This window comes from Microcaecilia unicolor, chromosome 13 (assembly GCF_901765095.1).
Source record: "Microcaecilia unicolor chromosome 13, aMicUni1.1, whole genome shotgun sequence".
NCBI classification, from domain to species: domain Eukaryota; kingdom Metazoa; phylum Chordata; class Amphibia; order Gymnophiona; family Siphonopidae; genus Microcaecilia; species Microcaecilia unicolor.
Window position 1 is genome coordinate 49,906,683 of NC_044043.1, and position 25,249 is coordinate 49,931,931.

The 25,249-nt window shown below is 43.0% G+C and overlaps 1 protein-coding gene across 1 annotated transcript in view; it reads right to left on the minus strand.

Annotated features, from left to right (window-relative positions):
- Positions 1–25,249, minus strand: part of CLTC (clathrin heavy chain) — a 208,400-nt gene that overhangs the window by 49,551 nt on the left and 133,600 nt on the right. Inside the window, exons 14-21 of the mRNA XM_030186302.1 lie at positions 17,999–18,162; positions 16,977–17,102; positions 14,919–15,061; positions 5,010–5,244; positions 4,453–4,575; positions 4,158–4,303; positions 3,600–3,783; positions 3,194–3,386 (exon numbers count right to left, since the gene is read on the minus strand). Coding sequence (XP_030042162.1) covers positions 3,194–3,386; positions 3,600–3,783; positions 4,158–4,303; positions 4,453–4,575; positions 5,010–5,244; positions 14,919–15,061; positions 16,977–17,102; positions 17,999–18,162 — 1,314 coding nt within the window. The remainder of the gene's footprint in view (positions 1–3,193; positions 3,387–3,599; positions 3,784–4,157; positions 4,304–4,452; positions 4,576–5,009; positions 5,245–14,918; positions 15,062–16,976; positions 17,103–17,998; positions 18,163–25,249) is intronic.

A 25,249-nucleotide genomic window follows, 5' to 3' on the forward strand; every position in this document is an offset into this window, starting at 1 on the left:
GTCCAAAGTGTGCAAGGATGGGCAAGAGTTAGGCAAGACAATCGACTGGTTCAGATGGAACTCAAGACACCACCTTCGGCAGGACCTTAGAGTGCTTGTAGAAGATTACTCTGTTGTAATGAAACTTAGTGCAAGGTGCATGCACCACTAAGGCCTGAAGGTCACAGACTCTACAAAGCTTGTCCCAGTACTTCCCAAGAGCCACCAAGAAATAGTACTTCAGATAGCAGGAATCCAGTGGCTCAAAAGGCGCTTTCATCAGCTGAGTGAGAATGACACTGAGGTCCCATGACACAAGCAGAGGTTTGACAGGGGGCTTTGACAAAAGCAAAACTCTCATGAAGCTAACAACTAGAGGCTATCCAGAGATGGGCTTACCCTTTACAGTTAGGTAAGCACTAACTGCACCGAGGTGAACCCTTACGGAGTTGGTCTTAAGACCAGACTCGGAAAGGTGTAGAAGGTATTCAAGCATGGTCTGTGTAGGGCAAGCAAGGAAGATCTACGGCCTTGCTCTTACACCAGACGGCAAACCTCCTCCATTTAAAGTAGTAACACCTGTTAGTGGAATCTTTCCTGGAAGTCAGCAAGCTCCAGGAAACACCCTCTGAAAGACCCAAGGAAACAAATTCCAGGCTCTCAACATCCAGGCTGTAAGGGCCAGAAACTGATGGTTGGGATACAGAAGAGATCCCTTGTTCTCTGTGATGTGGGTTGGAAAACACTCCAGTTTCCACTGTTTTCTGGAGGATAACTCAAGAAGAAGAGGGAACCAGATCTGCCGATGCCAGTAAGGTGCAATCAGAATCATGGTCCCGTGGTCTTGCTTGAGTTTCAAGTCTTCCCCACAAGAGGATAAGAAGGCTGATGCAGAAGGGGTCCAGTGGGAGAGAGAAGAGATGGTATCAGTATTCTTTTTGATTTGGTCAGCGACCTACTCAACCTTCACTCCAAAACGGGAGGGGAAACCCGGACACGGGTAGACAAAAAATATTGCAAAAAAATTGCCGAAAGGCACTCCAGAAGCTCTTGAGATAGAGCGCTGTGAAGAGCGGGATAAATAGTCGACCACCCTTCACTGTGGTAGAAAAACAACTATGGTAACTGCATTCTCATGGCGGGTGGACCAAGCAACACACATTGTGCAATTGTGAGAATTATGGCTTGCTTGTCCTCAGAGAACTCCTATTCCATGACTTTTTTATGTTTAAATGATTTTTATTAATATTATGCTCGATGGTCACTACATAATATATTCACAGACTAATCATCAATATGCATTCAAAACTTGTACATATAAACTTTTAATCCTCAAACTTCCTCCCCCCCCCCAGCTAAACCTACCTTATAAACCCCCTTCCCGCCCGATCCTCCCCCTAACCCCCCTTTTCCCAGATGTCACCCCATCCCTCCTACCCCTAAAGATAACTGTCAAACTGCCTTCATTTTGTTACCAAACCTATGCCCCTGTTTATTCACATATTTAATAAATATCCTCTGGCTGGGGGGGGGGGGGGGGGGGGGGGGTCAGCTGATTTGTTTCCAGTCTTTCAAATCTCAGAAACTGCAACATCTCCCCTCCCTCGCCAATATTGATCCGAGGGGGGGGGGGTTCAATAGACAGCCAAGCAGACAGAATAGCTCGCTTAGCCATAATTATAGCTTGGAGTGCAAATTCTCTCAAATCCAGCGGGTTAGGGCCTCACACCTTCAACTTCCCGAACAACATGTCTGGTTCGGGGCGCCAGTCAGTCTGCCAGATGCCCATTGTAAAAAGCCGTGTCCAGAAGGTGTGTGATACTGGGCAATTCCAGAACATATGTCCTAAGTTAGCTCCTTCTGCACCACACTTTAGGCACGCCCCATCCGGGGAACGCCCCATCTCGGGGGATGTGGGTTCGAAGTACCACCCGGTACTGAGTCTCCCAATGTTTCGACAGCGCAGTTATTCCATGACTTTTTAATTTCCTTGGGATTCCTTCATGAGGTACTTTGTCAAAACACCTTTTGAAAATCCAGATACCCAATATTGACCGGCTCACCTTTACCCACATGTTTATTTACCTTCTTTAAAGAAATGTAGCAGATTGATTTCCCTTGACTAAATCCATGTTGGTTTTGTCTTAATCCATGCCTATGTACATGCTCAGTAATTGTTCTTTATAATAGTTTCTACCATTTTGCCTGGCACTGATGTCAGGCTCACTGGTCTATAATTTCCCAGATCACCTCTAGAACACTTTTTAAAACTGGCTTTACATTGGCCACCCTACAATCGTCCGGTACCATGCTCGATTTTAAAGCTAAATTATATATTACTAACAAATCTGCAAGTTCATTTTTCTGTTCTATCAGTACTCTGGGATGTATATCATGTGATCCAGGTGATTTGCTACCCTTTAATTTTTCAACTTGCCCCTTTACATCATCAAAAAACAAATCATCTGTTCTGCATCACACCTGCTGCATCCTGCCCTTAAAAAAAAAAAAATAAATAAAAATCATGGGTCCATACCTTCAATACTGTGGTCTAACAATATAGTTAAGTCATGATTCACTGTCAAAGGCCACTGAAAAATCTACACTAAATAAAGTCCTACATCCAGATCTCCACATAAGCTACCATATTCAATATTGTAATCTGTACCATGTTCAATATATAACCCCAACTTGGGGGGGGAGGGGGCAAGACCTGTTCTTCCAAATAAACTGTAAACAAACACTTGTTCAGTGAGTAAAGATGACTTGCACCTAAATTAAAGAAGACTATTTGGTAATAAGTAAATTTCACATCTGCTGTTTGTAGGTAAACAAATTGAAGTAACGGGTAAAAGGGGCAACAAAAGGTCTTTTGTTCCCTTGATCAATTGTGCATATACAATTTAGAAACCCCATTTTGTGTGCAGCTGAGATTCTGATAAAACCACATTCTAGTGACTTACAGGAAGGGACCAATGTCTGTCCTATCTTCTCTCTAAGGGTACATACAATTAAAGCTTACCACATATGTTTGATTGCCTGTCTACCCTGTCACATTTTGAAAAAAATCCACCATAGTCTTTCAGACGTAAATGGCAGCATCAAAAAAATCATATCAAGTAAATGCAAGAAGATTAGTTGCCCTGCATAAAACTGCCTGGAAAAAAGATCTTAGTTTTTAAATTACAGTTTAAAATGTAGACATATCTCCTACCACTGGCATTAGCAGCCTGAACAACTTCCATGTAGGAAGAGGGATCATCTGCCTTGATATACGAGTCAATAGCTTCTTTGACCATTCCCTTCTGCAGTTGTGCCTTTGCCAGCTGGCTCCATACAGCTGGTTCATTGCATCGTTCAGCAAACTCATAAGCACGGTCCAGATTTCCAATGTGTTCAATCAACACCTGCCAATAAAGTCAGATGTGTGTCAAATCATGGAAATATCAAGTCTGCAGTTCTCCTGCTTTTAAAAGCTTTTGCAGTGAATGCTTGACCAGAAACACATCTTTCGCGCACAGCCACAAACCTTAATAGGCTAGAATTGATATAAGCAATTCTTAATGATAAGAAAATACTCATGTCAAACACACAAAATTTCCTTGAATGTAAAATCATACCTGCACAGCGGAGGTGTTTACATCAAATTTCCTGAATATAGCAAAAGCTTCCTCAAAAAGTTCATTACTGATGGCAATATTAGCAATATCTGGGGCATCATAATTGTCCAAACGATTGATGTATTCCATAACACGGGTACGGTCAGCCTTAATGGCAGTGAGAATGAGGAGATTCTGTAGATTTCTGCATTAGGAGGAAAAAAAGCTGCATTTATTCAGGAGCCATAGATTTCTAAGTGTCTTAAAGGCAGTCCTGTATGCTTACATTAGGATTCCACATTAAGGTTATTTTTGATGATATTCAGGAAATCCAACATCATTTCAATATCATAGCATAAAGCAAAGATGAGAAGACTTGCTGCAAAGTAAGACTATTCAAGCACCTGAACTTATGGGACAGTTTGCTCTTATCTTTGGCAAAAGATGCTGGTAGAAGCTCGTCTCATTAGCAAATGAAGCTGGACTGCAAGTATTTTGGCAAGTACCATCCTATGCAGACAGAACATGGGTTTCATTCATACATTTTTGTAAAAGATGAAATACCCTCCAAAACTGTACCTGTGCTCACTGAAAACAGAGTTATCTAGGACAATTTTCTCCAGTAGTTCAATGAGTTCATTGGGAAGATCTGCGGTCATGAAAGCTTTTACTGTAACCGACACCTCTTCAGGGTCCTGAGTTTCAGACAGCGCTGTCTGCACAACCTATATATATTAAAGAAACAAAAAAAACAACTAGAACTGAACTGCAAATACAAAGGAAAAAGGGATATAGTCTGGGTTGGTCAAGAGATGATACCAGACCATGGATTTATAGTTCAGCACACAATTTAGCCCACAGAAAAGATACCTACTTGATCAATTAGAGGTCTCCTATAGGGGTTGCTTTCCAGCAAGACACTAGCCCAGAGCTCAGGGTCCTTACGACGCACTAAATACCGCGACAAGCTTTTGAAGAGAGAATTTTCATTGCATACCTGGAACATAAAATGATTAACATAACTACTACGTCATGAAAGTAAACATTCCTAGCCATAAGATGTTACTATAAAGTTGTTTTAACTTAAGTCCATTTTCAGATTTGCCCACAAATTGAATTCTTTTAATGTCTGTTTTCTCGATATACAGTCTCTGTGGTAAGGCAAATCCCTTGGCTTGCCTACTGAGCTATAGAAGATATACCTTGTAATGCCAAAGGTACGACTAATTTCATAAAAAGTTGTTATTGTTTTAAACTGCAATAGTTATTCCAAGATAGAGAGAGAAAGAAAAAAAGAAGTTCCTCTCCCCTTTAATCGTATCTTTGAGCAAATTTTGTAAGGTTGCTCCCATCACCCACTAAGCTCCCAGCCAACTGTGTTGCTCTTCAGATCTGAACCATTTTATTATTTTTAATACAGAATATACCTACATTGATAAGTTCCATATCACACTGGCCACGCTCATAAGCCACACATGCCAGATGTGGGTCTCTCTTCTCACAGTACTTCCCAACCACACGGCTGTCATAATAAGGGTTCTCACGGAGAAATCTTTCTGGGTTGTTGTTGCTATCAATGTAGATTTTGGCCAGTGCATTATGGGTAGCTGGTTCCTCACAGCCCTCATGAATCCTAGATTCCAGCCAGGGTAGCAACAGTTTCAACCTAAGACACAAACCACTCCCATTATTTCCTTCTTACTGTTAAGGTAAATATTCAACATAACTTCATTAAGAAAATGAACCAAAACACCATACCCAGAGATACCAAGTCTTATTCAATGTGTGACATACACTTGAAGACTCAAGACACTACTGGATTTATGGGACACTGTCCTACATGGGGAGGTTGTAGGTTCCCTCTTTGTAGAAATATGGAATATCACTTCTGGAAGTGTACATTAGACTCCACTTTAACAAAGCTTATATCCGAATGGATATTTTATACGCTCAAAGTGGTGTGAAATTGGGTACCAACACTTAAAGGAAGATGGACTGTGGCCCTGGAGGTATTTTGACAAAACTAAGATGCTGGAGATTTGGGCCCAGATGCACAAAACCTACGAGCCAGCAATGTAGCTTTTACACTGGTTCTAGCCGGTTTAGCGAGCAACAAGTATAGAGAGACATGCACAAAAGGGTTCTCCACGTACTTTTCCCGTCACGATAGCAGCTAACGAAAACTGTATGCAAAGTTATTATAATGAGCTAATTATTATACAAATGTGCATGCAAAGCAATACACAGCCATTTTCTGAACAATGCCCAGAAGCAGCCCCTACTTTTACTGTGGAAAAATTTAACAGGAAGTCTGGAGCTGTTGAAAGCTGCGGACCAAGCTGTTGCTAGTGCTGGTGAAAGGAAGCTGATCTGCTGGTTCTCGCTCCTCCAATGGACAGGACTTTTCAGTAGCTGTCGACAGCTTGCAGGTCTTTAAAATTGCAGGGCTCCCAGACTTCCGGTGACGTCATGACCGCGAGGGGTTGAAGGAAAAAGATCTCTCCGGCTTCAATCCCCCCTCCGCATGACCAGCTCACAAACCGCGATCTAAAAACAAAATTCGCCGCAGCCTGAAACGTTAGAGAGGCCGGCAACGTACATTTTAAATTAATTGGCGGCGTGATGGCAGCGAAAAATATACATAAAGATAAGCTCCGTGGTAGAGGAGCAGAAGACAAGATGGCGCCGCCCGCAAGCCCGCCGGGCCCGACAGTGTCATCGGCCTGGATCGCCGAAATAACTTCAGAAATGTCCTCAGTGTTAGAAGATATGTTGGATCGCCGGCTCTCCCCCATAAATACTAACCTGGAAAAGGTAAAAGAACAGCTCACGGATCTTTCTCGGGATTGTGCAGGCTTTCAAGCACGTGTGAGTGAAATTGAGGACAGAGTAACGGAGGTGGAGACAATACAAGATATAACTCAAAAAAAGTTGCAGGCGATGGAGGAAAAGATTGAGGACTTAGAAAACAGGTCCAGGAGAAATAATATCCGAGTGGTGGGCCTGCCAGAAGCGTTACCCGAACGGGGCTTGGAGGTTTTTTTGGCACGATGGTTTGCCAGTGAACTACAATTCCCAGAAGCCTCGGGGCCAATACAGATAGAACGGGCTCACCGCATCGGGATGAAAATGACTGGCACCAATAAACCAAGAGTGGTAATTTTAAGATTTTTGAACTATGCGCAAAAACAAGAAGTGATGAAGCTGCTGAGAGCTGGAAAAGCATTGGAGTATGAAGGAATCCCAGTAAGATGTTTCCAAGATTATTCAGCAGGAGTAGCCACACGGAGGAGACAGTTTTCGGAGGTTTGCTCAACGCTATTCCAAAAGAAAATAAGATTTGCACTACAATACCCTGCCAAACTGCGGGTCACGTATAATGGTATTACTAAGACATATGAGACGGCAGGGGCGGCTAAAGAATTTCTACAACAGCTGGGAACAACATCTTCAGATGCAAGTTGAACAGCATAGAAAAGAGAACACTCTGAGAACACTGAGTAATGTTATACGGAGAGGTCAGCAGAGACCTGACTGGTCAATACATGACAATACAGTAATCTCCCAGCCAAGAACAAAGATGGACCACTTATAGTAGCAGAAGGCTTGGCAAGATGGCTGCAGTTGGAAAGTTAAGGTTCTATGGTTTGTGAGTTAGACTTGAGTGTTGAGTTTTTTTTGTTTGTTTTTTTTTTAATCTTTTGCTGTTGATTAAGACACTATATGGCAGACATGGCCAGTGGGTGAACCGGTTTGAACCCCTGGTAAGAGGGGGGAGACCCTGTAAGTGTCTGATCAGCTTGACAATGAAAGTTATGTTTAATGTAACATTGTATAATGCGGAGGGGGGAGGGAGAGACGTAAGGAAGTCAAGGTCCTAATTGGTGGACCTGAGAATAAGGGATACAGGAATTGGGGGGGGGGAGGAGGGGGTGGGGGGAGGGAAGAGGGATGCAAGCAGGGCACAAGTCTTAACTAGAAAAGAAGTAGAACATAATAAGGCAGCTGACATAGTGGAGGTGCAAGTGGGGGGGGGGGGGGGGGCAGAGGCTGGGATGTCCCCCTCGATTACAACAGAGGACATCTATGGATATAGACACACACTTTCAAATCCAAGAATAGTAAGAATACTAACGTGGAATGTAGGCGGAGTTAATTCGCCAATCAAACGTTCTAAGATTCTACAACAATTGAATAGGCAGAAAGCAGACATAGCACTCTTGCAGGAGACGCATCTGAACCAGATTGAACATGCCAAGCTCAGCACCTGGTGGGTTGGGGATTGTATAGCAGCAAATGCACAAGGTAAAAAGGGAGGAGTAGCGATACTAATTAGAAAAGGCATAGCCTCTGTAATTAATCCACTTCTGATTGATACTGAAGGCCGCTATGTTATATTGGAAGTGGTAGTTGGGAGACAGAAACTGCTAATCTGTAATATTTATGCTCCAAATAGATACGATCGGAAGTTTTATCAAACTTTGATTAATTTTTTGCTTAGGCAACCGCACGCAGCTATAGTGCTGGGGGGTGATTTAAATGCAACTTGGGACCCCTCTCTGGACAGATCAGCCCCGGAGACGGCCTCTTCATGTTATAATAATAGAGGCCTTTTACAATTGAGCCAGATGTTGGGCCTGGTTGATGTGTGGCGGGTGCTACACCCAGGTGAGAAAGACTATACACACCTGTCGCGGGCCCACTCCACTCAGTCGAGAATTGACTATATTCTGACATCACGTCAGATGTTTGGGGAAGTGACAACAGCGGAGATAGGACCGTACATGGTGTCGGACCATGCCTGGGTTAAGATAGAATGGATACCAAGCGGTACAACCCCACAAGAATATAAATGGCAATTTCCCCTGGAGTTCAGCTCAGATCCAATGCTTAAAGGCAGATTACAAGCTCGCTGGGCGGAATATAGTACTCATAATCAGGAACACATAGAAGACCCAGTTTTGTTTTGGGAAGCGGCTAAGGCGGTTCTTAGAGGCGAAGTGATAAGTCACACGCACTTTGTGAGGAAGACACGAGATAGAAAGATCTTGCGTTTAAGTAACCAACTTTGTAAGACACGGAAGAGATATGGGGAGACACACGCGATAGGTGATAAACAACAAGTGTTAGAGCTTCAAACCGCCTTAAATGTACTTTTGCAAGAAAGGGCACACAAGTCACAGCTCTACTATAGATATATGCTTTATAAACATGGTAATAAAACAGGCAAGTTGATGTCAAAAATAATTAACCCCCGGGGAGGGACTAAGAACATTTTGGCACTGAGACAAAGGGGGGGAGGGCTCCACACATCAGACAAAGCAATATGTGAAACCTTTCGGGCCTTTTATCAAGAGCTGTACGCTTCCCCAGAGGAAGACGGTCTGTTAAATCAGATGTATTTAGAAAATCTGGCTTTACCAAAGCTTACAATACAAGAATTGGACAGTCTCAATCAATTCATTACTGAGGATGAGGTCAGTCTAGTTATTGCCCGCAGCCCGCGACTGAAAGCCCCGGGACCTGATGGTTTAAGGGGTGAATTCTATAAATTAATGGAAGGAGGAGTTATACCTGCAATTACTAGATTTTTGAACCAATTGATAGAAAGACAGAGGTTACCCCCAGACTTGAATAGGGCTCAAATAATAGTTTTGTTGAAACCGGGGAGGGACCCTCTAGAGCTGACATCGTACCGGCCTATCTCCCTGTTAAATTATGATACCAAGTTGTTGGCAAAAATCTTGGCTAATAGACTGGCGAGGCTGCTCCCAAGGTTGATTCATGAAAGTCAAGTGGGATTTGTGGGAGGTAGAGCAGTGAGCAAAAACTTGAGAGCAATATTGACATCACTAGAACACAGCTCGCAGGCGAAGGTAGCATCATTGCTGATCAGCTTTGATGCGGAAAAGGCCTTTGATAAGGTTCACTGGAAGTTTCTTTTTGATACGCTGGAACATTATGGATTTTCAGGGAGATTTGTTGAGGCAATTCATGCTTTATATGCCAACCCATGTGCCACTCTGAGAGTAAACGGGATAGAATCGGAAAGTTTTTGTATTAGGAGGGGCACGAGGCAGGGGTGCCCATTGTCCCCTCTTCTCTTTGTTTTAGTATTAGATCCCCTTATCAGAGAAATCATGGCAAACCCTTTGATCCGGGGAGTTGGCTTAGGGACCCACATGTTTAAGATTGCAGCATTTGCGGATGACATTTTGGTACATCTCACAAATCCAAGGGAATCCTTAGACACGTTATTGGAAACCTTTCGTGAATATGGCGACTACTCAGGTTTCCGTATTAATCTAGACAAGTCAGAAGCGCTGGCTTCGCCAGAGGTGAACCAGAGGGACTGGATTCCTGAATTTCCGTTGAGATGGGCCAGAGAGTCTTAAATATTTAGGAATCCGACTCACAATGAATACATTAGATTTATATCAGTTGAATGTTAAAATCTTACTGGAATATACTAAAACTAAATTGGACTCTTGGATGAGTCTGCCACTGTCATTAATGGGACGGATACATGTAGTACAAATGGTGTTGTTTCCGCGCTGGTTGTACGTTCTTCAAACTTTACCCATACGCCTATCGCGGTCTGATTTGAAGCGGATGATGCGCCTTTTTAGTAGATTTTGTTGGGCAGGCAAAAAGCCTAAAGTTAGCCAAAACCTGTTAATAGGGAGCTGGAGACAGGGGGGAATGGGTATCCCGGATGTGTTCCTATATAATCAGGCGTGTTTGCTGCGCCACTTAGGAGATGTGGTGAATGCCACGCAGTATTACACATCTATGGGCTTGGAGGAAGCTTTTTTTGCTCTCTATGATATATTAGCATTGCTCCATTTACCTCGTAGTCAGCTCCCTTCTAAGTTTAAAAAAAGTATAATACTACAGCCCCTTCGGGAGGCGTGGCAGTGGTGGATGCGGCAAATGGGGGGCCAACCACACGTTACAGATCAAATCCCAATCGTAGGCAATCCTGTTTTTGAAGCAGGGATAGATAACCCGACATTTGGCAGATGGCAAGGGCTGGGCATCACAAGATTGGAACACCTATTATTGGACAATGGGGAAATGATAACATTTGACGCTCTTCAAGATAAAGTGGGATCAGCTTGGGGCAATAGATTTGCCTATGCACAGGTCCGACACTATGTGAAATCCCTGAGCCAAGTACCCCTGAGAGGGCGGATGGGGGAGCTGCTAAGGGTTTTCTTTGAGGAGTTGCAGATAGAGAAACAATCTGTATCAGCACTGTATGGGGCACTGGCTAGGCGTAGGCCCCAGAGGCAATATGTTGATCTTAAGCGAAAATGGGAACAGGATCTGGGGACCTCCCTGGCAACATGGGATGTGTCAGCTACCTTGAAGGGCATATGGGCGTTGGTAACAGATGAGAGGCTGAGGGAGTGTGGTTATAGAGTGGTCCTACGGGGGTATATGTCTAGAACACAACTGGCTCATATGTTGGGGCCGGACAACTCGGGGTGTTCTAAATGCGGAGGGGGTCCCAGCTCGTTATATCATGCATTATGGCAATGCCCCAAGGTGCGCATGTTTTGGCAGAGGGTAAAAGGGTTTTTGATTCGATTGGGGAACAGAGTTCAAGGAACGGAGCGGCAGTTTCTGTTGGATCAACCAAGAGCGTTTGCCCCATTAGGCGCCCCCGCTATAATGTTATGCAGGAAGCTGAGCTTGGTAGCGCGGAAATGCATTATGCAATACTGGGTCTCATCGGAAGGGCCAGCTTACTGGCATTGGCGCAATCAGGTGCATCTCCTGGCCTCTTGGGAGGCTAGGGATTCAAAACAATCGCCTAAACGTAGAGTGCGCTTTCTGCAGATTTGGACACCATACCTGCAAATGCTTAGTCCAAGGGGACGTAGTCTGTTTGTTAATGCCTGATAAATGGTGGAATAATGGAGAGTATGGGTAGCCTGGAGTAGTAAATTTAGTCTAGAGTGGAATTCTGCTTGCAAGGGGGGGAGGTATTGGGTGGGGGGTTAGAGGGGTTGAGTGAGATGTAAATGGCTAAAGCTTGGCAGTGATCTAGAGCTTTGATGTTTAGTTTACTGATATTTTGTGATAAGCACTATTTTACCTAATGAAGTATTCAAGTGTATGATATTCGGAGCAAGAGTCACTTAAAACCTAATGTTAGCATGGGCCAAGGAATTGTTAAGAGGGGAGGGGGGAGAAAAATGGGGACGAAAAGTGTTTGGCGAAGTTGAATATGTTGTAAGAATGCTGTTTTGTATATCAAGCAATGCTATATGCATATTCTACATTACTTTGTATTGTGAGAATCGTTAATAAAACAGTTTAAACATAAAATTGCAGGGCTCCCGGACAGGATGGGGGGGGGGGGGGGGGAGGACGAACGAACAACGAGATTGAAGGGAAGGTCAGCCAGCCCTGTTCCGGGCCTCTTTCCCTTCTCTCCCCTCCTTCCTGTAAATTCTCAAGAAGGAAGCTGCAGTGCGATTCAGATCCCCAGGAACTAATATTAGCTTTAGAGATGGGGGCACTGGGAGGCTCTGCCCAGAGGAGCAAGACGACAAAAGAAGTCAGTGGTCCAGGAGAGACCAGCACTGGGGCACCAGGAGAAAGAGTGGAACCCCCCTCAAAAAACAAGGCTACATGCTTTCATACATGCCGCTTATCTGCGTATATGAAATGGCATACACAGAGCAGCCACACTTAGCGACTGGCTGCTCTCCACATGCTCAGCTGGACAACTGGCTTCCCCCCTATAGCATGCAAATGAGCTTGTTTGCAAAAGCAGCAAACAACTCATTTGCATGTGATTTGCTTTAGGAATCCCTCTTTTTCCAAATCAGTAATTTTTACCAAGGTGGAAATACAGACAGATTATTTACAGGGACCTTTGTGCACCTGGTTTATTGCTCTTTCAAACCTTGCTGGAGCAATTAATAAAGAAATTGACTGATTCTACGGATTACAAGGCAAGTGCTAATCAAGGTTTTCCAGTCCAATTACCTTAAGGAACCTGTCTATAGTGATACCCAGGAAAAGAATGTGGAAAAGCTTGTAACGGAGTTAGAGGGTCTATCTGGCCACTCTGGAGGTATCCAATGTGGAAGGTGTACCCTAGATTGGTGAGAAATTAAATGGGATCTGTCACAAAACGCCTAGCCACCTGGCTAGGGTTACCCCGCGGCTACTTAAGAGGGTCTATCCCCAGCACAGCTCAGGTCTACCTGCACCTGCTGCTTGTGCTCTACACTAGCACCCTCCTCCCACCAACTGGGTCACTCCCAGTGGTCCCCCAATTCCCAGAAAGCACTCACAGACCCAACACACAAACCACCAGGATTCTTTATCAATCCAGACAGGGTCAACAAACTAAACAGGTTTATTGTCACACTTGAACAATGAACGAAATAAATGTGCAATCAGCAAACAATAACAGGTAACTGAAATATGGTTCAATTATAACACTAACTAAACATTTGGTTAATTCCTAAAAAGTACCTAGGGACATCAGGACATATATAGTTGTTCACCAGTTATCAAATATAACTGGTTTTTTTTTTTTTTTTACAGGGCTTCAGCAAAGAGCTCTCTCTCTCTTCCCGGGCTGAAACTGAAGCAAAAGCCAGTACAATCGAAATGAAAAAATAAAAATAAAAAACCCTGGTTACATCACTCAGGCATTTCATTATATGTGTTAACTAAGGAAAGAAAGATCAGTTCTTTGTAACAGCTTAAAACATGCACCACCTGCTGGCAAAAGTAGAGAAATGCACTTCAAGATTTACACTGTTCTGTCACAGGATCTTTGGAGATCTTTTTCTCCTGGTGTGAGAAGTTGGACAGGATTGTTCAGGTAACTTTGATCCTGAAGGACAGGACAAAATATCAGTTGCCCTGCATCCTAAAGCTGCAGATTACCAGAGACCCGTTCATCCAATTTGAGAAGAGGGAGAAGCTTAGTCATTTTTTTTTTTAAATGCGAGATAATTCTTGCCTCAGGAATAGCATCTCTCCAGGTAAAATTAAAGAAAATATCACTATAAGCACCCATTACAGTCACAGCATGATTGCATCGAGCTGGAATAGAATACCAATAGGCATATTTTCAAAGCACTTAGCCTTCCAAAGTTCCATAGAAACCTATGGAACTTTGGAAGGCTAAGTGCTTTGAAAATATGCCTCTCCAGTGAGGCAGAGCAATTATGCTGGTGAATTTCCTGGTGGTAGCACAAGAGGATTGTAACTAGGATCATGAAAGTTCATCTGGAGTCACATCAGAAGCCATGTGGTTGAGGAATGATTGCTTTGCGTGACAATGCACTACACAATATTTTACTCAGTCACTGCATTGGTGGCTATATAAGAAGACACATGCTATGAAGAATGCTAAGCTCATACCTAGTCCCCTAATGGTGGATTTTAGGCTCCAGAGGTAAGCATATAACCAATATGGTTCTGCCATTGGTGGTGCATCCAGATTGTCAGATCAGAAGATGGGTCCCTAAACACATGCACCGGGCTCAGAGTGCTGATCTGTGTAGGATTTGACAAGCTCAGAGAGAAATTTAAGGCAAGTCATTTGGCCTGAAAACTACAGGCATGCCTCCATGATCCCACAGAAAACATTTATCCACCTGAGCTGTGTTCAAGGGTTCCATAAGACATTACTATTTTAAAGAGGCTCTTAATCCACAATATAAAAGGGAGGTGGGCATACAGAAGACAGCTTTCCAGATGGAAGGCATCCTGAGGCTAAGAACAGCCTCCTCTTGCAACATGCCGAGTACCACTTTTTTTTTTTTTGACTGATGAGTTGTTTTTTTGTTTTAAACCAAGTGTAGTACCTAGATATATCTGTCAAAACTGATTCAGGATCCTCTGGGTTGGGGCCAAGTGTAGTACCTAGATATAATATCTGACAGAACTGATTCAGGATCCTTTGGATTGGGGCCTTTTGAGGGCTCAATTGCCTTTAAGGTCCATCTATTTTCCTTTCTACTTTTTTTTTAATTAAAAAGTCTGCATACTCAAATCCATTACTGCTTTAACAAGCAGATGATGTAGCCGAGGGGGAGGAACAATGGTCACAAAGGAAGAAGCACACATGCATGCCAAGGGACCTTGAGACTCTTCCGGACTGAACAAATCTGACCTCGTGCCATCAGGATGACATCACCCATAAGAGGCTGATTTTGTCGTGCCTGTCCATGGAGAAAGAGCATCACTCAACTGAAATCTCTCCTTGGGAGTTAAAAATCAGAAAGAAAAAAGGATTTCCATAAACAAAGAAATTATTGATGTTTTAATAGAATTAAAAAAAAAAACCACACACAGACCTACCTATTCCTCTTTTCTACTTCAGCCACAAGTTCATCAGTAGAAAACTGACCCCTCACAACAAGGATTAGGCTTTTTATTACATCTTCAGAACAATCAACATCCAGTAATCCTCCAATCACCACTGGCAGACGGCTGGGATTTACCTTTAGAATCAAAGGACAAAACATATTCTTAGCTCTGAATCCTAAAATTGTTGCCATTATCTAAAAGTTAAGATAAAAAAAGTAGTTCTAAGCTACAAAACCAGAATACACTTGTTTAAAAAGATGGCCAGCCCTATGACCCAGTGGTAGCTATGCACACAGCCCAGGGCCAGACAGGGTGGTACTCCTAGAAGGGTTACTTTTGGCACACCCTCCATTTCATATCTGCATGTTCTAAACAAATTCAAAAAGTGGAATGGCCCCCCCATCTCACCCCCTCCCAACTTGGTGCCTAGGGTGGCTGTCCTTAAGTCACCTCTTGGGATCACCTGACATTATGTAACACCTGGGTGAAATTTCTGAGCCTGTACTTTGCTCTTTGGGCCTGTGAGACAAAGAGGAATCACTGTGACTACCATGGTAATTGCTCAACAGTGAAATCTACTGGCCACATTAAGAATAAAGATGACTTTCTGGAACTCGGACATGACATACCCCTCTGGCTGAGAACCATCATCATGATGAGTAATTTACATTGGATAAATGAGGGGTTAAAACCCCCCAAAACACAAAAGGAGAGTTGGGAGAACACCTAAGTACTTCTGAAATATAGGGTATGGCACCACAACTCCAGACCTGCAGTTGACAACATATATTTCACTAGTAAAAAAGGCCCGCTTCTCACACAAATGAAACGGGCGCTAGTAAGGCTATCATGTAATGGTGATTATATTTTTAAGGGAGCTGCTAGGAGACAAGTTGTGGTGCGAGTTCCGCGCTAGTCTGCTTCCCGCCACCCTACTGGTTACAATGGAGTTTGAGCGGCACAGGAGTCTGGACGTCAACGGCCAGTTGTGGTGCGAGTTCCTGCCTTGCGGCCATTCTGAATTTGACACGGCGTTCATTAATGCGTACGGCGTACAGATTCCGAGTTCCATGCCCCCCTCCCTCCCTCTCCTCCGAGTTCCAGCCCCCTGCCTCCCTCCCTCTCTCTCTCCTCCGAGTGGCAGCCCGACATGCGTTGCCCGCCCTTTTCTCCCAGTCCTCCGCCTGGCCCTCGCCTTCCTGCGTGCAGCCCAGAATTTAAAAGTTCTTACCTCTGGGTCCGGCAGCAGCAGTGAAAGGCGAGCAGGCTCGGCGCTTCAGCCTACTACCTTCCTTTCTCTCTCAGCTCTGCCTCTGGTCCCGCTCTCATTTCCTGTTTCCGCAAGGGCGGGACCATAGGCAGAGCTGAGAGAGAAGGGAAGGCAGGCTGAAGCGCCGAGCCTGCTCGCCTTTCACTGCTGCTGCCAGACCCCGAGGTAAGAACTTTTAAATTCTGGGCGGCACGCAGGAAGGAGAGAAGCAGGCAAAGGACTGGGAGAACAGGGCTGGCAGCGCAGGTCGGGCTGGCTGATAACTTCCGTTCCGGGACTTCGGGTCAAATATTGGGGGTGTTCGAGCACCCACAGCACCCACGGAGTCGGCGCCTATGCCTCCATGTCCAGCAATTCTTCCCTCCCCTCCATGTCCAGCGATTCTCCTCTTCCCTGCCCTGCCATCCATGTCCCGCGATTCTGCCCTGCCCTCCACTTCCTCCCCTCGCGATTCTCTCCTCCCCTCAATTTATACCTGAACGCTCTCTGGCTGGCTGGCACTGGCTTCCCTTCCCTTCCCTCTCACTGTTCCGCCCTCTGACGTCATTACGTTTTGACGTGAGGGCGGGGCAATGAGTGGTTATGGATGTTACGAACCCAGGCATCCAGACGTAGAACATTGGAGGTGCAAATTATTATATAGGATATTTCGATACTCGTGTGGACTATTGTAACATTAAACAGGTTTTTTAACAATATAGGTTAACCTTCATATGGAATAGAAATTTTCATATGGAAAAGCGTCTGCTCACTATTTCATGATGCCAGTTTACACTTACCTTCTGAACATAAATCTCAATGTATTTTTGAAGGTTGTTTCTGTACAGGTAAAGCACCAGATCATGGACGAAGTCAAAGCGATCACATACAATAATTAAGGGCAGCTGGTCTGTGAGCTTAGCTTCCTGCAATAGGAGGGAAATAAAATAAAATTTTGTTACAGCAGCAGACAAGCCTTTGAATTTTATCAAAATGCTACTTATGTGGTCAAAAATTGTTCTCTAGAAACAAGTTAAAATATTAAGAAGAGACAAACTGGCCTTGTCCTCTGGCTCAGATTGTAGTGCAAAACATTTAATTTTTATTTCCTAAGACCAGGTCTTCTGCAGAAGCAACAATGGGCAGAGAAATGCAGGCAGCAGTTGCTAGGTTAAATTTACATCTTGGAAACAAGAATCCCCTTCTTGGCCCATTTAGGCGACTCAGGGGTCTTTTACTAAGGTGCGCTGAAAAATGGCCTGCGGTAGTGTAGGTGCATGTTTTGGCCGCGCGCAGGATCGTTTTTCAGCGCACCTGTAAAAAAATGCCTTTTTGGGGGAGGGGGCCAAAAAAGGACGTGCAGCAAAATGAAAATTGGCACCATCCATTTTGGATCTGAAACCTTACCGCCAGCCGTTGACTTGGCGGTAATGGTCAACACGCATTCAAATGCCAATTAGTGCCCGCGTGCCAGAAAATAAAAATAAGCCACGTAAGAGCTTACGCACACCCAACGTGCATCAATTCCAAGTTACCACCCAGCTACTACGTGGCCTGGGCGGTAAATTTCATTCTACTGTTCACAAACCCTTTTCATCTCAAACAGGGAAAACCTGAGTTGATAAACGTGCATAATTTTACACTTCAGTAATGAGACATTAAGTCATACATTTCAAAGGGTACAAATGTACAAGAATTTAAGTTATGTGCCTTCAAACCTCAACAGGCACAACCATTAAAATATAGGATAAATCTTGATTTACTGGCATACAATTCCTTTTCTATCTGCTTCTTTCCCTAGAACTTTGCTTATCTCATTTACCTTCAGGAAATTTTTCACACGCTCAGGGTCATAGCAGTTACTTTCTCGACATATTCTTTCCACCTCCTTAATTTGGCCAGTTTTGCAGGCAGCCTGAATGTATTTGAAGTGCACATCAGGATCCTGGCTGAAGTTTACAATAGAACCCAGGAAGTAAAAGAGACCTTAAAGGAGAAATCAAAATAAGGACTTTAGACAGCTGACAACACATCTGAAACTAGGCACAAGCTAGAAAACAATCATGTTATGATGCAAAAATGAAAATGGGACCAAGCCATAAAAATCAAAAAATATATATCCACATAGAACACTGTTAAAACCCCACCCTGACAGTTATAGGGAACATTTTAGTTGAGTTTGAATCAGCTCTGCAAGACCATATTGAATACTCTAACTATTTAGCTTCTTGCTGTCAGTTTATGTTGTAAGTTGAGACTCCTGCTGGATGCATTATTTATTGTTCACATTCAAAGTAGAACAAACTACATGGGAAGAGGAAAGAAACTTATCACATTAACTCTTACATTTTCTAATATAATCCCCCGCCCCCCTCCCCCAAAAAAGAAAACCACACAGATTGAGTTGCCACAGTTAAAAAGGCTACAATAAAGGGAGAAAAGACCACAATATTAGCAATTCAAACACAGCAGATAATAGCAGACCTGCAACAGAGACTGATTAGTATCTTGGGAAAGAGAAATCCTATCTGAATCATGTTTCCAATTCAAAAGGTAGCAACACTAGTAATATTTTGCATTTTAAACAATCTAAAAAAAAAATCATGGAAGCTTGCTACATTATTAATGTTCAGATAGGGGGGAATACAGAACAGAAAGAACTGCAGTCTTCCCTAAGCCTTTAATGGAAGAAACTAGGTTGCTAGTCAGTCATATACACAAAGGCTAAACACCAACTGCAAATACTATAGCTGGAATTGCTTATCCACTCCTACAGGGACTGTCTTGTGTATGGTGTACAGCACTGCGTATGCCTTGTAGCACTATAGAAATGATAAGTAGTAGTAGTACTCTAGCAGAGATCGTTTCCATACACCTTGTCTGACTCCATGTGCAATTTTTCCTTAAGTTAATTACTCTTATTTTCTAATTAACTCTTACTACACGTTTGATCTCCACTTACACATAAAACATCTTAATAGACAGCAGAGGGCATATTGTTTAATATTTTAACATACTATGCCATAATATGTAATGTTTGACTATTTTTACTGCTGTAATTTATCTATTACTTATGTCCAGCTTATTCTTGCTGTACACTGCCTTGTGAATTTCTTCAAAAAGGCAATAAATAAAATAGAAAAATAAGCTAGTTACTTGTAGCAGATGCTCTCAGTAGACAATATCCTCACATGTGGGTGGAGCCCAGCATGGGAACAGCTCTCCAGAGTCTTCTACTGTGCATGTGAATGCTTTCCTATCTGCATCTATCAATGGGATCTCACCAATCGAGTGTGTAGCTTGTAGACACACTCCAAGGAGAAGAAGAAGGGTATATGAGGATATATATCACGCTATCCTCAGAAAACATCTGCTACAGGTAACTTAGTTTTCTCCAAGGATAAGCCTGATAAATTCATCCTCGTATACGGACTCCTAACTACAGGCTGCCTTCAACAAAGGGGAAAATAGAACATGTGGCTCACTACTTGTGGGGACGGCACAGAACATGTGCAATATGTTTTAACAATTTCAATCTTTTACATGAAAGTACATCTTCCTTTTTCATTTTTTGTGGAAGGCAGCCTGCAAAAGAAAATAAAATCAGGCCTAGAGGCTGGAGCTGGATTTTAAATTCTGAAAAGATTCTGAAGACTGTCTGGCCGAATTCACTTTGTTGCATCAGTAATCCTATCAAAATAATGGAAAATCTGGTAAGTGGGAAGAACAGAAGTGGTCAAGGTGGCAGCGTGAGCGCTGGCAGCTTTTACCTTATCCAGTAATCTGCTCATGTTTCCTCTGATTTTCCCTACCCATGCCTCATACAAAAAGAAAGGGGATTGTAAAAGGCTGCATCCTTGCTGGCCAGAACTTATCCAGTCCAACAGAAACTGGACCAATATGCTATCATACCCCCAAAGATTTGGCCTGGAGAAGCCAGCCTTGTTTTAAGCTCAGATGAAGGAACATCCGTCTCTCTGGGGCTCAATACAATGTTTATGTGTTACATTTGTATCCCATATTTTCCCACCTATTTTCAGGTTCAATGTGGCTTACATAGTACCGGAGATGTCTTTTTTTATTGTCTATTTTATTGTCTCTTCCGGCAGCCCAACTGTCCACCATGTCCAGTACACACATGTGCTATGAGGGTATCCCTGCAGCAGAAAGCGCCCCTCAGAAGGCCCGTGGCAAGGGGTCACACCTAGTGAACTGCCCGATGAGAAAGAAACCAGTGGAGCTGCAATGAATTTGGAAGCTCCCATGGTGGTAACTCTGGAGACTATTTGGAAGGCTCTTAAGAGGATGGATTCCAGCATTGCTAGATCTACCCAAGAAGTTATGTAAGATGGGTAAGTCTCAAAATTTAGAAACGGTTAGACAGGATTGTTCAAATCAAGTTAAATAAGTACAGTAAGTGTTAAGAACTTAAGAAGGCAACAGCCACTATTGTGAAAGAAAATGTTAATGCACCAAAAGATTGTCTCATATTAAAGTTTCCAATTTGCTCAATCTTCGCTTTTTGAACTTCCCTAAATCCATGGGAATATTCACTTTTGAATTTGTTAAAGAAAAATTAAAAAAAAAAAAAAAAAAAAAAAAAGTTTCCTTGCAAGGTTAGTCTTCCTTTAAATAAAGTTTACTACATACCAATTACTTCTAGGGATACAACAGGGGTGACTACAAGAAATCAAGTTCAAGAAGGAAGAAGCAATGTAAACAATGTCTGCTTTTTTGGAGGATTCATTATCAGAAGTGACTGAAAGAGCCAAGTTGTTGAACTCCTTCGTTTTTGAGCAGGTCTTAAAATATGGTGTTGAGGTTATATCCAGATGTCGCCAAGCTTACATAAAATACGATACTGTTTTTTGGACATGAGGGAAGAAACTAGAAGCTTGGGGGCAATTTTTTTTTATTAGCCTAGTTTTTATTTGATTGTGGTCTAATGAAGTTAAAAAATATTTCTTTTGTTCTATGTAAAATGTATTTTCTGTATATTACCAGAAGTGTTAAATTGTTTCAAAATTAAAGATAAACTTTAAAAAATAAGTTTAATGGGAACACTATTATCAGAGCTTAGAAATCATGTATCTCTAGGTCATATGGTTTTGATACAAGTCTGATTCTTAGTGTTCCCCTTGTGATATACCCATAGGAGTCACTGTTGTCTCCAATTCTTTTAAATATACTTATGAGTACACTAGGTAAAATTTGTTTTCTCATCTACTCAATTGTTCACGTCAAGGGATATAGAACATTTAGATTCACTAATACGTATTTGTATATCCTACTTGGAGCATTGGGCAAACATTAAATTGAAGTTAAATAAAGAGAAAAAAATATGCTATGTGAAGTCCAACAAATAACTTACCAGCTACTGGTATATCTCTCTGGATTACCCTTTAGAATCATCTTTGAAAATTCTTGGTGTAACCCTTAATTCTCATCTGACATCAGAGAATCAAATTCAGTGGTGAAGAGAACTTTCCATAAGGGGATACAAACATAAAATAAATAAATAATAAATTGAGGATCTTGACTCTGATGAGGAATTTTTTTTTTCTTCATCCGTTTGGATACAGAACGTGGAAGTGCCTTGTTGCTTTGTAGCTTTTACTATATGAGACATGGGGTAAGGAGTAATATATTGTAGAGGAATATATTCGAGTTATTCCCCAAGTTTTCCATGTCATGACTGTGACCCCTGACTACTACTATTTAACATTTCTAAAGTGCTACTAGGGTTACGCAGCGCTGTACAATTTAACATAGGACAATCCCTGCTCAAAGAGCTTACAATCTAAAGTGCTAGTCACTGAAACATGGCCCGTGTCGGGTCTTTTTGTCAAGGCTCATTCATTAAAGAACTGTGTTCCATTTTTAACAGGCCCGTGGTGCTTTTTTTTTTTTGTTTGGACTTCAGTTTGTACTTCGTTCCCTCTCTTTTGTTATATCAACTGAATTAGTGTAATCTTATATGTGTTTATAATTTTTTTCATTAGGGTATTAGAATTACCAACACTGGAAAATAGTGCCCCCCCAGATGATTTTCAGGGCAAAAAGGTATGATGGTTAGCCCCCCACCCAAATAGGCTGCCCATAACAGCTCGCTTTTGATTTAAGAGATTTTATTTTTAGATTTATAGACTAGCACCAGAATATATATCTTCTTTAAATCATCATTTAGCCATCAATATAAATAGCTTTTTTGATGAGAACTTATCTTGAGGGTTAGTTTCATGTGATCGTGGTCTGGAACACAACTTAGAAACATTGAAACGGGGAGGAAGTGACGTCATCAAACGCGATGGCTGCCTAAGCTGAGAGCTCCGGCCAGCCTTTGAGCAAAAACAAGCATCACCTCATCATTTGCACTTAGAAAGTATCAGGATAGCCATTGGAGCTTGTTATAGCCATACCTTAAATGTCTCCCGATGAGTTCCTTGGAATCGATGTTGGATTTAACCGGATTTGAATATGCGGGGCCTGCAGCGTCAGCCTGCGTGGACGGAGAAGCGTGAACGTCCAGCCATCAAGCGCAACGAGCAACCCAGTGTTCGCCACCGCTATTTATTTGTGGCGATTCTTTGGAGCGAGTAAAGAGTCCTTAAAAGAGATAAGACAATGGCTGCAGGAAATAAAGACAGACTTAAAAGCGGCACTTAATGACCTGGCCATGTTGGGGGCAGATTTGAGAGGAGAGATCGGGACACTAGGTCACCGAGTAGTGGAGGAGCGCTTAGAAGAACAAGTGGAGAGTCTTAATACACTAGTACTGCACAACAAAGCAACGCTAGGAAAGCGAATAGAATGTTGGGTATTATTAGGAAAGGTATGGAAAACAGGTGTGAGGATGTTATAATGCCGTTGTATCGCTCCATGGTGCGACCGCACCTTGAGTATTGTGTTCAATTCTGGTCGCCGCATCTCAAGAAAGATATAGTAGAATTGGAAAAGGTGCAGCGAAGGGCGACTAAAATGATAGCGGGGATGGGACGACTTCCCTATGAAGAAAGACTAAGGAGGCTAGGGCTATTCAGCTTGGAGAAGAGACGGCTGAGGGGAGACATGATAGAGGTATATAAAATAATGAGTGGAGTGGAACAGGTGGATGTGAAGCGTCTGTTCACACTTTCCAAAAATACTAGGACTAGGGGGCATGCGATTAAACTACAGTGTAGTAAATTTAAAACAAATCGGAGAAAATGTTTCTTCACCCAACGTGTAATTAAACTCTGAAATTCATTGCCAGAAAATGTGGTGAAGGCGGTTAGTTTAGCAGAGTTTAAAAAGGGGTTGGACGGTTTCCTAAAGGACAAGTCCATAAACTGCTACTAAACGGACTTGGAAAAATCCAAAATCCCAGGAACAACATGTATAGAATGTTTGTACATTTGGGAAGCTTGCCAGGTGCCCTTAGCCTGGATTGGCCGCTGTCGTGGACAAGATGCTGGGCTCGATGGACCCTTGGTCTTTTCCCAGTATGGCATTACTTATGTACTTATGGGATAAGACTAAAGAGTTAGAGAACCGAGTTGGCGATGTAATGTTCGCTTCTGGGATCTTCCAGATTCACCGCTATATTCTGATTGCAAGGCTGTGGTGCAGAAAATGGCAAGTGCATTACTAGCAGAAACGCAGATAGTGACGGACCCTGCAGAAATTCGTGTAGAATGAGCACACCGGTCCCTGGGGGACCCGAGATCCAATAAACACCGAGACCAGATAGCCTGTTTTTCAGATTTTAAGCTAAAAGAAAAAAATTATGCAGGCTTCCCGAAAGATATCAGAATTCAAATGGGACAGCTACCATATAGAAATATATCAAGATCTAGCGGCAGCTAAGCTGAAAAGGTAGGCAGAGCTCAAGCATTTTACACAGTTTCTGCGCTCTCAAGGAATTCGTTATAGATGGGGCTACCCATTTGCTCTGAACAAGACAAGATGCATCAGATCCAGACGGTTGCGGATGCGGCGGAAATTTTTCCAGAAGCAGCTACTACTGAAGAGAATAACTCAAACCGTCCTTCAGCCTTGCCAAAGGAGGCTCGGCCACGCTGGCAGAGTCATGTCAGGCAAGGGCCGCCTACAATGCCAGCATCAGTTAAAATCTGCAGGCCCTAGTGCGAAAACATGAAAACTACCTTTATGCTGGGCATGAAATGCCCAAGACTCAATTTCACCATTGGCAGGGGCCTCTTGATTCAGATTAAAGGAGGCATTAATAATTAGTCCAGTGGGTCATGGATCACAGCCCCTTCTCTGCTGCAGGTGGATTATAAGCTTGAAGTTATGACTGGCAGAAAGGTTGGAGTCACTTCCTTCTGAGGCACCCTCATGTTTGGGAGGGAGGTGTGCCTGGCTATTGAAGAGGGGAAAGGAGGGGGGGATTGTTTTGAAGTGGAGGGGGGGAGGGGTTATTCTGCCTTAAGTTGGTGGTTGATCTCCAGATTTCTACTATAATGTTGCAAGTTCTAAATGTACACAGTAGCATAATGTATAAGATAGAAAGAGTGCTATCATCTTTCTTATGCTTAATGTTAAGGGGTTAAACTCACCAGTGAAGCGTTAGAGAGATTTGTCACTTGCGTGCAGGATGTGACTTTTGCGCAGGAGACATTTACTCTCAGCACATGAACATCTGTGTGCACGCAATAGTTATTGCCACCTCTATTTTGCCTCTAGTCACACAGATAAAAAAAAGGGGGGGGGGGGAGTGTTGATACCTCTTTCCAGAAAGTATCCCTGGCAGGTGAGGCACATAGCCCGAGATTGGGGGGGGGGGGGGTGGAGGAGACGTTATATTTCTTTTGGTCTTACAGGTGAGAACAGAGGTGCTGTCTTTTAAATTTATACGCCCCTAATGAGCGTCAAGGGGTCTTTTTTGACAAGATATCAGCGCTCCTAAGCACGTGGAGGGTACTTGATTGGTGGGAAGTGATTTCAATCTTACCCTACAACCACACTTAGATAACTCCACAGTGGGAGTATGGTACTCTCACTTGGACTGTACTAAACTGCATAGCTTTATAGGCATATGGCAATTGCTGGATATTTGGCGTCGGTTGCGTCC